The sequence below is a fragment of the Propithecus coquereli genome, unplaced genomic scaffold (assembly GCF_000956105.1).
Source record: "Propithecus coquereli isolate 6110/MARCELLA unplaced genomic scaffold, Pcoq_1.0 Scaffold108, whole genome shotgun sequence".
In the NCBI taxonomy this organism is placed as follows: Eukaryota; Metazoa; Chordata; class Mammalia; order Primates; family Indriidae; genus Propithecus; species Propithecus coquereli.
The window spans coordinates 2677655-2691019 of record NW_012134747.1 but is presented as its reverse complement, the minus strand read 5'-3'; the positions used below and the strand labels follow the sequence as shown (position 1 = coordinate 2691019).

Genomic DNA, 13365 nt, shown 5'->3' with positions numbered 1-13365 from the left:
ACTTATATATTTATTTATTATTGATTTACTTATAGTCTTTGCTTCACTGCTATATTGTTCCAAGAAATTTGATACTATTTGAGTTATGTGATTTCAAATACATACTGATTAACACTTTAATCAGAAACTTTACACGAATTGCCAAAATATATAGTTGGTACAACCTATCAGGAGTTCTGGGTTATGTAGACATAGGTTTTATTCCATTTTGCTGAGAAATCAGTAGCCTTCCCCATATTCTAGAAGCCTTCCTCGGTGTCTAGAAGCCAGAAGCTGTCAGGTTTACAAATAGGAGAGGGACAGGAGGCAAATTGCTATTTTGTCTCTTAAATGTGTGATAGGAACCACTTTGAAAAATGTAAAAGTTTTCTGCAAGCACTATTGTTATTATTTATGGCTCTAGAGAACAGAGAAGGTGAGAAAATGGAAGAGAAGAGGTAAAGCCAATAAATAGTATGTGGCCTTCGAAACAATAGATCCCATATGTATTGGCCCAAACTGCTGTATGGCCCTCTAGGGGGAAAGGATGGGGGAAGATACCCTATGACAATTCAAATTCTCTCATTATTTCTTCTTTTTAGTTTTCTTGAAACAATAATAGCAAGTATTATAGTTTTGCTAAAGTAGTTGCAAAAGAAGTTGGTCCTCTCCAACCTTCCCACACCAGTAAATATTGTCATGGGGATGGGGCCTTCTCTTCTCATTTCTTAGTAACTATTTGTGTGTGTCTTCTGAGTGCCAGGCACCGAAAAGTGCCATCTTCTCTCAGTCCCCTTTCAGGGACTGAGGCTTATGGTCACTTTTTTTATTGTTTGGCTCTTCAGAAGACAGTGTTTTGGGTTGTGCATCTGGAACTCTTCCCACAACACCAGAGCTGTGAGAACCTGGTACTGTGTTTATATATCGGTAGGAACTTGCATTACAGGTTTTATTTGTTGAGTTATTAGCTTCTCTTACAACCCACACCACTCTATAGAACTTCGTGATATGCACTTTTGTTTTAACTTCATTTCGGGTGCTGTTTTATGTTCCCACCCTTGTTTTTCTATCTTCTCTTTCATCTGCTTTAGATTTACGCTGTGTTTTATGTGTTGCTACAAGCCTCTTTAAACATTTTCTGAAACAAAGCAGGGACTACATAAACAAATAGGTTTTGTTTTGTTTTGTTTTTAACAGAAATCGACTTAAAGCCTCCAGAGAAGTAGAATTCCCAGACGTTCCAAACTGCCACCTGATTAAAGGAATTGGTATGTATGTGAAAATGTTTGTTCAACACCTTACATTGTTTGACCACCAACTGTTGGATTATCCATGAACAATAAAAATACTGGCTTTTCTTAGAGCTGGTTCATGGTATTATTAGAAACAAAAAGAGTTAGAAGTCAAAACACCTAGTTTCTAGTTTTGATTCTGCCACAAACTTGCAAGGTGACCTTAGGCAAAGTTGGCCTTTGTATTTTTGTACTTTAAAAAATCTTGGACCCTTTGTTTACAATCTTACTCCAAGAGCCACAGTGTGGAAGTAACTAGATTATCACTATGTCTTTTCTAGTCCTTTATAGCAACATTCTTCTCTAGAGGTGAGAGAGAAAATTTGATGTTTTATTTTGTCTTTAAGAAATTAAAATCGGCTGGGCGTGGTGGCTCACGCCTGTAATCCTAGCTCTCTGGGAGGCCGAGGCGGGCGGATTGTTTGAGCTCAAGAGTTCGAAACCAGCCTGAGCAAGAGCGAGACCCCCGTCTCTACCAAAAATAGAAAGAAATTAATTGGACAACTAAAAATATATAGAAAAAATTAGCCGGGCATGGTGGCGCATGCCTGTAGTCCCAGCTACTCGGGAGGCTGAGGCAGGAGGATCGCTTGAGCCCAGGAGTTTGAGGTTGCTGTGAGCTAGGATGACGCCACGACACTCTAGCCAGGACAACACAGTGCGACTCTGTCTCAAAAAAAAAAAAAAAAAAAAATTAAAATCCAGGTTATATGGAAGTATCCTACTCCTCTCCTAATAAGTAACATTGTTAAACAAATTTTGAGTGTCCTTTCATACTTTTTCTGTCTACTTATAAATAGTCTCACATATACAATTTTTAAAAACATATGTGGGGTAAAATTATACATAATATTTCAGAACCAGCTTTTTGCATTTAATACCATGTTGTGAAAATTTATGTGAGTACACAGAGATCTTTTTTTAACAACTACACAGAATTTTTCTGTGCAAAGTTCATATAAACAGTGTATGTTCAAACAGTATAGAAAGATATAAAATAGAAAACAAAAATCTCTCAGCAAACTCTCCAACCCTCCATAGAAATAACTCCAGAGATAAAGCTTCTTTTTTGTCCTTTGTGATAATTTCAGTGCATATGCAAACAAATATATGCATATACATACATGCCTTTTTGTCCCCATAAATGGCATCTTGGTATAAATATTCCACAACCCGCTTCATTCCACATCAGCACATATAGATTTACCTCATTCTTTTTAATATTTTCCCTTTCCATGATTTATTTAACCAGTCCCCTTTTAATGCGCATTTGGGGTGTTGCAGTTTTTTGCAACTACAAAGGAATCAGTGAACATCATTGCTCTTGCACTGTATATCTGTAGAATACATTGTTAACACTGGGATTGTTATTCAGTTAGGATACATGTTTAAAATTTTGATAGTCATTGCTAAATTGCCCTCGCGTTGGCAACACTAATAGACTCAACACTTCATAGTTGTAGGCACATTCACTCCAGACAGGATTCACAGCACTCTCTTAGCAAAAACAAACCATCAGTGGGCAGAGCAACCTTTTCTGCTTTCAAAGTTTTTGTACAAATCTGTTGCTTGCCTCTCATTGTTGAGAGGTCTGTTACCTATGTGTTCTTTCTCTTTTTCTCCTTGTTACTTTTGTATTTTCCCAGTCCTATCTCCTCTTACCTAGAACGGTTAACTCTGCTGGTGTTTCTCCTCTCTTCTTTTAGTTGCCCAAACAATTAGCAGGAGAATGTAAACTCAGTGTCAAGTAGCAGATTGACTAGATCTGTGCTGGATCATACAGATGGTTCTAGAACTAAAGTTGTTCTGGAGTCCCGAGTAACTCAGCAGTTTCATCCTGCCTTCTGGCTGCAATAGAGAAGAGCCCCCTGAGAACTGGTCACTGAGCACATACCAGATGGCATCTGTAAGGGATGTTGGACAAGGTTGGGAGGTGGGGTCAGTGATCTCTTAGGTTACTTTTGCTGCTGAGTTAATAATTGTCACATTATTAAACAGCCCTTAGCCCTGGGAAGCCCACCTTCTGTGAATTCAAGTCTCAGAGTAGGCAATAGGGCACAACCAGACACATTACAGGACAAACTGCCAAGTGTATCCCTGTTATGACTCACTGGGATGGAGCGCTCCTCAGAGAAAAACAAGCCCAGCAACATTTGTATTCTGAACAGGCATCTGTCTGTGTTTGTGACCTTTATGTTGTGATGTGTGTGAGCTGCTGTCTGGAATTGGAAAGAATGAGGAAATATGTCACCTATGGCCCCTCTTGTGAAGTGTTTAATGCCTCTGAGGCACTTCAAAAGGCAGCAGAGCGGAGAGGATGAGTGATTAGAAGCACATTTGGGATACATTTTTAGATCTAATTAGAATTGTGCTTTTTTTTTTTTTCCTTTCTTTTTTGCTTTTGCCCTGTGGTTAGCACATACCATATGAACATTTGTTGAATGCTATGTTAGTGATGCATAATGGTTAATAATAACTTGTGGTTCTATATTTCTAACAACAGTTGCTTATTCAATGGTCTTTGATTATAAGGAATAACAGTGTGCTGGACATACGTTCCCATATAGGCAAAAGCAACTTCTTGTTGTAGGTAGCAATGGTAGAGAGGACGATTTTTTACTTTCTATTTTGAAAACAGTCATAGCTGTGCACTTGAGGCCAGCTAATCCATCCAAGAGGTGAGACCCCTTCCTCTTTGCCCTGTATCACCATCAACATTACACACACACACGCTTACACATGCTGCAATGCTGCATTCATGATCAATGGAAATGAACTATTTGCAACTCCTAGGTGCTTTATACATATGATATCATATCATACCTTTCTGTTTTAATAAATCATAGTTATTGACTACATATCATATAGGATGTCTGCTTTCTGTAGGGCACACAGAATAGTGAATAGTGAAAGTAAGTACACTATTTATTCCATTTTTTTTTCCTTCCCAGTCTATTTTACAAACAGAAACTAAGCTTTTACATACCCAAGATTTGGCATAATATTAACATATACATAGTAAAAATTATAATGACGAGAGCTAGCTATGGGCACAAAGAGATGTAAAGGACATTGGAAACCAAGAAAGGGGGAGGGTACGAGGAGGGTGAAGGATAGAAAGTTACCTATTGGGTATGATGAACACTGTTCTGGTGACAGGCACACTAAAAGCCCTGACTTAAGCATTACACAAGGTATCCATGTAAACAAAAACATTTTTACCCCTTTAATATTTTGAAATTAAAAAAAAAAAGCTACTTAACTTTATGTGAGGCTTAAATGTTAAAAAAAAAACATATTTTCAAAATGTCTGGCCTTTCGAGACTGGACTAAAACAAAATTTTGAATGGACTGTCTCTCTTGAGTTAACTAACAGTTTTCTGCATTTGGCAGCTAAGACCTTTACAATAACTGCTGCTTGGGAGATTGAAAGAAAAAGCATTAAAATTTGTAGCCCTTGTCATCAAGTACTTTACAATCTAACTATGGGGGAAAAAATGGAAAACAAAACAAAACCAAAAAAACCAATGTAAGCTATAGATACATTTTTTTCTTTTTATAAGAGATAAGGACCTGAGGCTCAGAGAGGTAAAGTGACTTTTGCAAATTCTTTTCCCAATATGGTATCTTTTGGCAGGGTGATTAATATACCTGACTAGTGAACCGAGTGGAAAATAATGTGCTGCATTCCATGTTGGGTACTCTGTTGGGTATGGTAAAGGCTGATTTGCTGTTATAAAGTCATAGTAGCTTAGAGAAGAGAGAAGTTTCTTTTTGTTTTTCTTTTATATATGAGTCCTAATGTAAGCTAGTGGCCTAGGGTGATTAGATGACTGTGCTGTGTGTGGTCACTCAGGGACGAAGGCTAATGAAGCAACACAACTGTCTTCAACCTATTGCTTCAGTCTTTGTCCAACACTTGAACTCTGGTTGTTATCATTTCCCAGCAGGAAAGTGTAGAAAGAAAATTTACATGGCTATTATCTGTATTTTATTCTACCCAGTAGTTGCATACATCTTGCATTGTCGCATCTTATTTACCCAGATTTAGATGCATGGCCACATCTATCAGCAAGAAAGGGTGGGAAATGTTGTCTGTAGCTATGTTGCCATGTGCCTATTGGTAAAAAGGAAGGAGAATATGGATACTAGTGAACACCTGGCCATCTCTGACACAGGTAACTGACAAAGTAATAAGAAGGGATCAAAATTAGATGTGCTAAGCTAGAAGATTTTCTAAAGAAAAGGGTCTTGAAAGAAGTTTTAAAGAACAGTGAAAGATATGGATTGGTAAAGATTTGGTGAGAAGCATGGAAGCAAAACTTTTAGGGGAAAAGCCAACATATGGAATTGAGTTTACAAAGTGAAGTGTCTTTAGACAGAGCAACCAGGGGATGGTTCTGACAGAGGATATTCATTGAATGCTAGCTTGAATATTTTCTATGTGCTTTCAAGTTAGACCAAAGGATTTGAGTCTCAGCTTCTCGGTTTGTGACCTCGAGCACTTTGCTTAACCTTTCAAAGGCTCCATATTCTCAACTCTAAAATAAAGGATAATAATATTGCCTCTCAGTATTATGAAATTATATGAGATATTATATACAAGATATTTACAAAAAGCCTGGTACTTGGTAAACACTTAATGTATGTTAGTAGCTATTATTATTGTTGTTATTGAATTAGAGTAGAAAAAATTATCCGGCATTGACCGATCTTGCAGTAATCACACCAAAGAGGTGATATGAGATGATAAAAGCCTATTGTGGTAGTGGCTGTAGAAATGGAGATTGGGTAATAGTTCTAGAAAATATTCCAAAGAAGGTCAGAGGTAAGACTCATTTTTTTCCGTTGGAATTAGACAATGGAATTAAACAGAAAGAAGTTACAGTGTGGTTGAAATAAAAGTATCTTTTTAAAGGATTGTTCTTTTCCTGATTATTAAAACAATGTTATTATTTATAGAAAATTTTAAACAAAGTATAAAGAAAATAAAAATCACTTATAATCCTCCCACTCCAAGAATCATTATTAATTTTTTTCTATATATCCTTTTTTTTCTATGTGTGTAAGCATGTATACATTGTAATTACATTTTACTAAATAATTTTTCAGGAAAAACAAGTCTTAATTCATTGAACTTCTACTAAATGGGTCCAAAAAGCAAAACTTCAACTAGAATTCCATGTGTGTGTGTGTGTGTGTGTTCACATGAATGCTTGTCTATGTGTATGCATGTATATGTAGTGTAGAGTTCCTGTGATTTCTGCTCATTCCCAGTGGAGAACCACTGTGGGACTGAAGTCTAGTGGTACTTAATCTTTTTGGGGAAATTGTATATCCTTTTTTGAATCTGCTGAAAGTCAAGGACCCTTTTCACAGAAAAGTTCTCATCTGTACATACATGAGACATTGCGCATTGCATAGAATTTCAGAAGGTTCGTATATTTTTCGAAGCCCATTTGTGTCTCTTTAGGGATCCATAGGGTCCAGGTTGAGAACCCCTCCACTATACCATGCTTAAGCTTATTTATATGTATCTTCTTCCTGAGGAACAGGGAGATGGGTCATATTTACAAAGTGAAGTTCTTGGCATTTTTATTTGATTTTGCTTTTCTCACTATGATAGAGCAAGCAAAACTGGGGGCAACTGGCTAAATGTAAACTCATGAATCAAAACCATCTAATGGTTGTATAGATAGACGCTGTTTGGTTTTGACAACCTAGAAATAATCTTAGAAAAATCCTTTGGAGAGGTCTAAAAGGGGAAGATTGGATTTTGTGGACTCAAAGAATGTGTCATAATTTGGCTTAATCTAAGCCATTTTTATTCCTCTTTTCTTGTGTTTGGGTCTATTATCTGTCTGTGGAATTTATACAGTGAGACCGCTGGGAAGGTCTTATATCTAATTATTTGCTGTGCTGTGTGGAGTGTACTGCATTCAATCAATAAACAATCAATAGTAATTGTAGCTTGCCTCACAGATGGGAGTTAGAAGCTTCAACTTGGCTTAGGTGTGTGGTATTTTTCATTAATTTTCTTTTGCTAGTTTTTTCTGTAATTTAAAGCCTAAATTTAAAGATTAAATAGAAAAGTTCCATTGCTTATGAGAACAAGTAGGCACTGTTTTTTAAAGAGGGAATACGTAATCCCAGGTGTTTTATCTCCGTTAATGAGAGAAATGTCTGTTTGCTTCAGATTGAATGAGCAGAGAAGAGGACAAGGATATTTGCATGGTTAAATGACTATGAGCCCTTCCTGCTGAAAGTATATTCCCCTGATGTCAATTACTTTTATACAGACATCTGGATGTTTATCATAAGAGTATACAGATGTCAACTTTTTCTGTATTGTAGCTGGAGATGTGGTGATAACTTGACTTTGATTTGAGTAAACATAAAATATCTAACATTTAAAGTCAGAAGTTCACTTCAGGAGGGGGTTTAAACTGACATTTATTAAAAAGAATGGTTCCTTGGAAAAAAAATTAGAACCATCCCTAAAGATACAGACACTCTGATAAAGTAAACAAAGTCCCAGTTATGCTCTATCTAACAAATAACAGAATTTGAACATGACATTTATCTATTCCTTGAACTTACAGAAGCTGGCGCTGGAGATATTGACATACTTCCCAATGGTCTGGCTTTCTTTAGTGTGGTGAGTGTCTCCTTCCTTCCCCAAATTCAACAGAGGAGGTATAAGGACATTTGATAAGACCTGTGGAACAGTAACTTGCCTTTAACATTCCCCATTTTCCAAAATATGTTCTGAAAGAAACATAGGTCAAAGAGGATCTTGGAAAACGTCTCCTCAAGCCTTTCTTAATGTAGAGATGAAGGCTCTTTGCCAATTGATATGTTGCTGTTTATTTCTCCACTGCATTGCCATGAAATATTTCATTGCAATCTGTGTTTTAAGAGTGTGTTATTAAAAAAGATATTTGAGGTATTATTATGGATATTCGATACTACCATTATACTATTTTAAATACAGCATCTACCTACCCTTCTTTCCAATAGATATTCAATTTTAAACAAATACTCTTGCCATTATTATTTGTTTTCAAACAATATACCACCTTTGCCAAACCAAGGCTGATGCTTTTTCTTTTTTTCTTTTGCCCCCTGAATAGCCCGTCTTAAGTGGAAAGTCATCAACTGAGTTTATTTATACCCTTCACTTTGCCTTAATTCTTACTGTAGAAAAAGTAATATCCTTTCTGGGCATACAATAGAAACACTTTAAAAGTGATCTGCTTGTGTGATGCTGGCTTCCTACAATATCCATTCTGATTGGGTATCCAGATAAGGGGGCAGATGAGGAGGTTCTGACCACTTGCCTCTCTAGCTTGGGCAGAGGTACGAGTCCTTGGCACCTCATGGGTCTAGTTGTTCTTGAGGAATAAGTATCCCACTCTAAACTCTGCCTGTAATTATTCTATTCCCTTCCAACATCCATTATTTTCAAGCTCTGAGACTCAGGAGGGATGTGATAAACTTGGAGAAACTTTAGAAGAGAGTCACCACACTAATAAAATAGTTGTTAGACTTACCAGAAAGGTGAGAGAACTCAGCTTGGAAGAGAATGAGGTCAGAACACTCATCAGGTTCCTGATGGTTTTTATACGAAGAACTGTGAGCAGTAGGTTATTACCATTGAGGGAAAAAAGAAATACTATGGGCTTTAAGCAGAAACACCAATACTTACATTTAATATTAAAAAATAAGGTTTTAAGAGAAAAGTTTCATGTAATTGCCAACACAGAATGAATGAAGTGATATTCATAGCAGGAATCTGGGTTCGTTTAGAAGCACATGCTTCTATAGGGTTAGGAAAAAACACTGGAACTACTGGTTGAAACCATTCATTTATAGAGATGCAAAAATTCTGAATAAAGTAGAAAGTAGTTGCAAACAAATCTTTGTTTGTTTTTTGCAAGCATGTGTTCTTGGAGATTTGTGTGACCTAGAATTGATCTATATCAAGATTTCCTCACAACTCCCACAGAAATGAATCTGAAGTAGGAGGGATGAGGTCTCTGAGCACATAAATCTATATCATTTCAGTTTAGGGGCATATTACAGTTGCAAAGGTCTACCATGTCAATAGAATTTTTTCTGCTTTTTCCTGTTATCTTTTCTTGGTTATTTGACCTTTTTCTTTTTTTTCTTTTGCAAATTTAGAAACATTCCCACTTTACTGCTGTTTTTCGCTTTTCACTTACTCTGCATTGTCTCTAACATTTTCCAGAGCTCACAGGCCAGTACTTCGTGGGGGTTGTTTATTCTTCCTAGCATTTTGGCTCATCTAACCCAATTTATTTCACAGTTATGGGTTGGAGGGTAACCTTAAAACTAACATCACACTTGATGAGGGATTGAATGACATAGAATAGAATATTAAAAAATTTAAACAACAATGTGAACTTAACACTATTGAACTGTTCACTTAAAAATGGTGAAGACGGTGAATTTTATGTTATGTATATTTTACTACAATTAAAAATAAATTTTTAAAAAGAGAAAAAAAAGATTACATAATAGGGAGTGTTAAAATAACCATGAATAGTGATCACCATCTGATAGAGCTTCCGGTGCATATAAACCATGCTATTGTTTTAGGACACTGATAAAAAATGGAGATTATTAACAGCTGAAGTAGCAGTGCCATGTAGCAAGAGCATAATTCCACTTTGTTCTACTTTACTGGGCCTGCCAGCCATGAAATTGTGCAATTGTAGATAGATTTTTTTAAATTGGAGGATTTCCTATTATGTCCAATTTTGTGCATAATGTAAGACTTTATTTTTTTATCGTGTCCTTAAATTTGCATAAACTATTACTGCATTGTATTAGTAAACTGAATAAAGTAGTGCAAGTAAAATTTATTATTACCAAGAAGAATTTTAAGAATGTAAGGATGAATCAGCATTTTATAGATAGATAGATAATTTATTACTTAACTGATTTAAAAGAGAAAAGACCAAGATCATCTCAGTGAATGCTGAAAAAGCATTTAGCAAAATTCAATACTCCTTCCTGATTAAAAGCTCCAAGCAAATTAGAAAGAGAAGGAAAATTCCCAGAAACCTACAGCAAACATCGGTCTTAATGGTGAAACATTAGCCAAATTCCCATTGATGTTTAGATCAGGAAGAAAATGGCCCAACCCCACAACTGTCAGTAATCTACTAGAGTTCTTAATAACCCAAGGAAACGAGAAAAAGAAATGTAAGATAGGGAAAAAAAGGACAAAGCTGCCATTATTTTTAGATAATGTGATTACCTGTTTTTCAAACAAGCCAAGAGATTCAACTATGAGAACTAAAAGGAGAGAGTTCAGTGAAATATTTGGATTCAAAATGAACATATAAAATGACCCCCCCATGTACTAGGAAAAAAAAATGTAATAATAATAATGTTCCATTCAGAACAATGTAATCTCCCATATATATCATATATATCTGTATCTATATCTTATATATAAAGCTGTAATAATTTAAAAAGTGGTATACTGGCACAGAAATAAGCATAAAAGATCAGAAGACCAAAACAGAGAGTCCCCAAATAGACCAATGTGTAAATGGGGCTCTAGTACATGACAAAGGTGACATTTGGAGTCAGTGGGGAAAGGATGCATATATGTCAGGCACTGTCCCAGGAGCTGGAATCTAGCAGTGAACAAAAAGACAGAGTCCCAGCCTGTGTTTTAATGGAGCTTGTGAATATGTGTCAGATGGTGACAGTGCTTTAACAAAACATAAAGTAAGGTGGGGCAGTGGAGCGTGACAGCTGTGGTGAGGATGGCATCATGTTGCCATTTTAGCATGGGTGCAGATGAGGTCTCTCTGGTAAGTGACATTTACCCAGAGATTAGATGGAGGGGAGGCATGAATCTTGCAGATGTGGGAGGAAGAGCCTCACAGGCATAAAGAAGAGCAGCACAAAGGCCTGGGGAGGAGCTGCACACCTGTGCTCCAGGAACAACAGTGATCTCCTCATTAGCCTTTCTGTTTCTGCCCTTCACTCCCTAAATACGCAATATTTGTGTAGGCATGAATATGTATGTATGTCAAATGGCAATAAAGGCAAGGGAGAAAAGTAAACCAGGGTAAGGAGAACAGGATGTGCCAGGGCAAGGGGATATTTTGGTCAGGGATGGCCTCATTGAGAAGGTGACATTTGGCACAGATATGAAGAAATGGAGGAAAGGAGCCCAGATGTCTGGGGGAAAGGCATTCCCGGGCAGAGTGAACAGTGTATAAAAGCCCTGAGGCAAAAGTGTCCTTGATTGGTTGAAGAACATCAAGGAGGAAGAAGCATCCTAGATGAAGGCAGAGAAATAGGTGTCTTGGGTGGGATGGAGGAGAAGGGCTGATCACACAGGGCCTTTAGGCCACTAGAAGAGATTTGCTTTTAATTGGGAGGGTGATGGGAAGCCATTAGAGAGTTGTGATCAGAGGTGTGACATGGTCCGATGTTATCTGGATGCTGAGGTATGAGTGGACAGTGGGGAGTTAAGGACAGAGGCAGAAGGCCAGTTAGGAGGCAGTTGCCATCGTCATGGTGGGGATTTGGACCAGGGCAGCCATGGAGCCAGTGGTGAGACTGTTGATGTGCTCATAAAAGGATGTATTTTCAAGATGAAATCAACAGGGTTTGCTGATGGGTTGGAGAGGAGGTGTGAGGCCAGGAGGGGAGTACTGGCTGCGGCCGCTGACCAGTACTTCGGGCGTTGTGGAAGCAGCTTGCAGGCTCGGGGCTTGAGAGTTACACAGTCAGGCTGTAAACGTTTATCGTCTTCATTCTCAACTCTGCCTGGAATCTCCTAGCCCACCAACCTTCTGGTTACCTTCTGAAGAGAATAAACCCTGATGTTCTGTCTCAACTCAACAAAATCAGCTATTGTTCAGCTTTCAGCTTTCCAGGTCCTGTTCAATATTTTTTCTATTATCGCCTCTCTGTTTTGTATGCATGCATGCGTGTGTGTGTGTGTGTGTGTGCGTGCTTGTGGCTTTATGCTACCACCTTTAACCACAGTCTCTATTTGTCATTCATGTGTAGTTCCCACTTTATTCCATAAAAACACATAAGCCTTTTTATCTAACTTTTTTACTGTTTTCGAAAGGGTCTAAAATTTCCAGGACTCCACACCTTTGCACCATATAAGCCTGGGGCAATATTAATGATGGATCTAAAAGAAGAAAAACCGAGGGCACTGGAATTAAGAATCAGCCGTGGGTTTAATTTGGCTTCATTTAATCCACATGGCATCAGCACTTTTATAGACAATGGTAAGAGCCAATGAGCTACCAATGTTTAGAAACATATAATGGTTCAGAAATGACTGTAGAAGATACATTTGGATCATGTTTATAGGAAGAGAACAATTAACTCATGAATTATTTCTGTACTCTTCATACAAACAAGTTGTTCATTTGCTTCTTCAGCTAGCAATAAGCTGTGCTACATTTTGAAATTTCTAACAGTTAACACCTGAAAGAATGTTTAGATTTCATAACCTTTTCATATACCTATGATCATTGTATTTAAAAAGAGCTGTATTTCTGAATTAAACTATAAACAGATTATGTATGAATTCTGTATACGGTGCAGGAAACACTTTCTTAAAGGTCAGGGGACCAATGATCAGAAATAACACCAGACAGACAGTGACGGGAAAGATGGGGAAGAAGAATGATCTGTTAGGTCTTCTACCAGCTTATACATTCAACCTTTCCTTGCCCGTGGTATTTAAATGTCAGTGTCTGCCCAGAGGTCCTGTGGTTATGTCTTGTAAATTAACTCTGTTCTTTCAATTCTTCAGATGACACAGTTTATCTCTTTGTTGTAAACCACCCGGAATTCAAGAATACAGTGGAAATTTTTAAATTTGAAGAAGAAGAAAATTCTCTGTTGCATCTGAAAACAATCAAACATGAGCTTCTTCCAAGGTACTTTTTCATTTTATTCATTCTCTAATTTATCTCTAGCATTTTCAAATATTCTCCATGTGGTGGGTGGTCTTCTCACTTTTTATGAGAGCTAATATATATGTGTATGTGTGTGTGTGTACATATATATATATATAAAA

General features: G+C 37.2%; 1 protein-coding gene across 1 annotated transcript in view; it reads left to right on the top strand.

The window, feature by feature from the left end:
• PON2 (paraoxonase 2) overlaps positions 1 to 13365 on the top strand; it is a 26514-nt gene that overhangs the window by 6843 nt on the left and 6306 nt on the right. Inside the window, exons 2-5 of the mRNA XM_012647764.1 lie at positions 1177 to 1247; positions 7874 to 7929; positions 12400 to 12565; positions 13099 to 13225. Coding sequence (XP_012503218.1) covers positions 1177 to 1247; positions 7874 to 7929; positions 12400 to 12565; positions 13099 to 13225 — 420 coding nt within the window. The remainder of the gene's footprint in view (positions 1 to 1176; positions 1248 to 7873; positions 7930 to 12399; positions 12566 to 13098; positions 13226 to 13365) is intronic.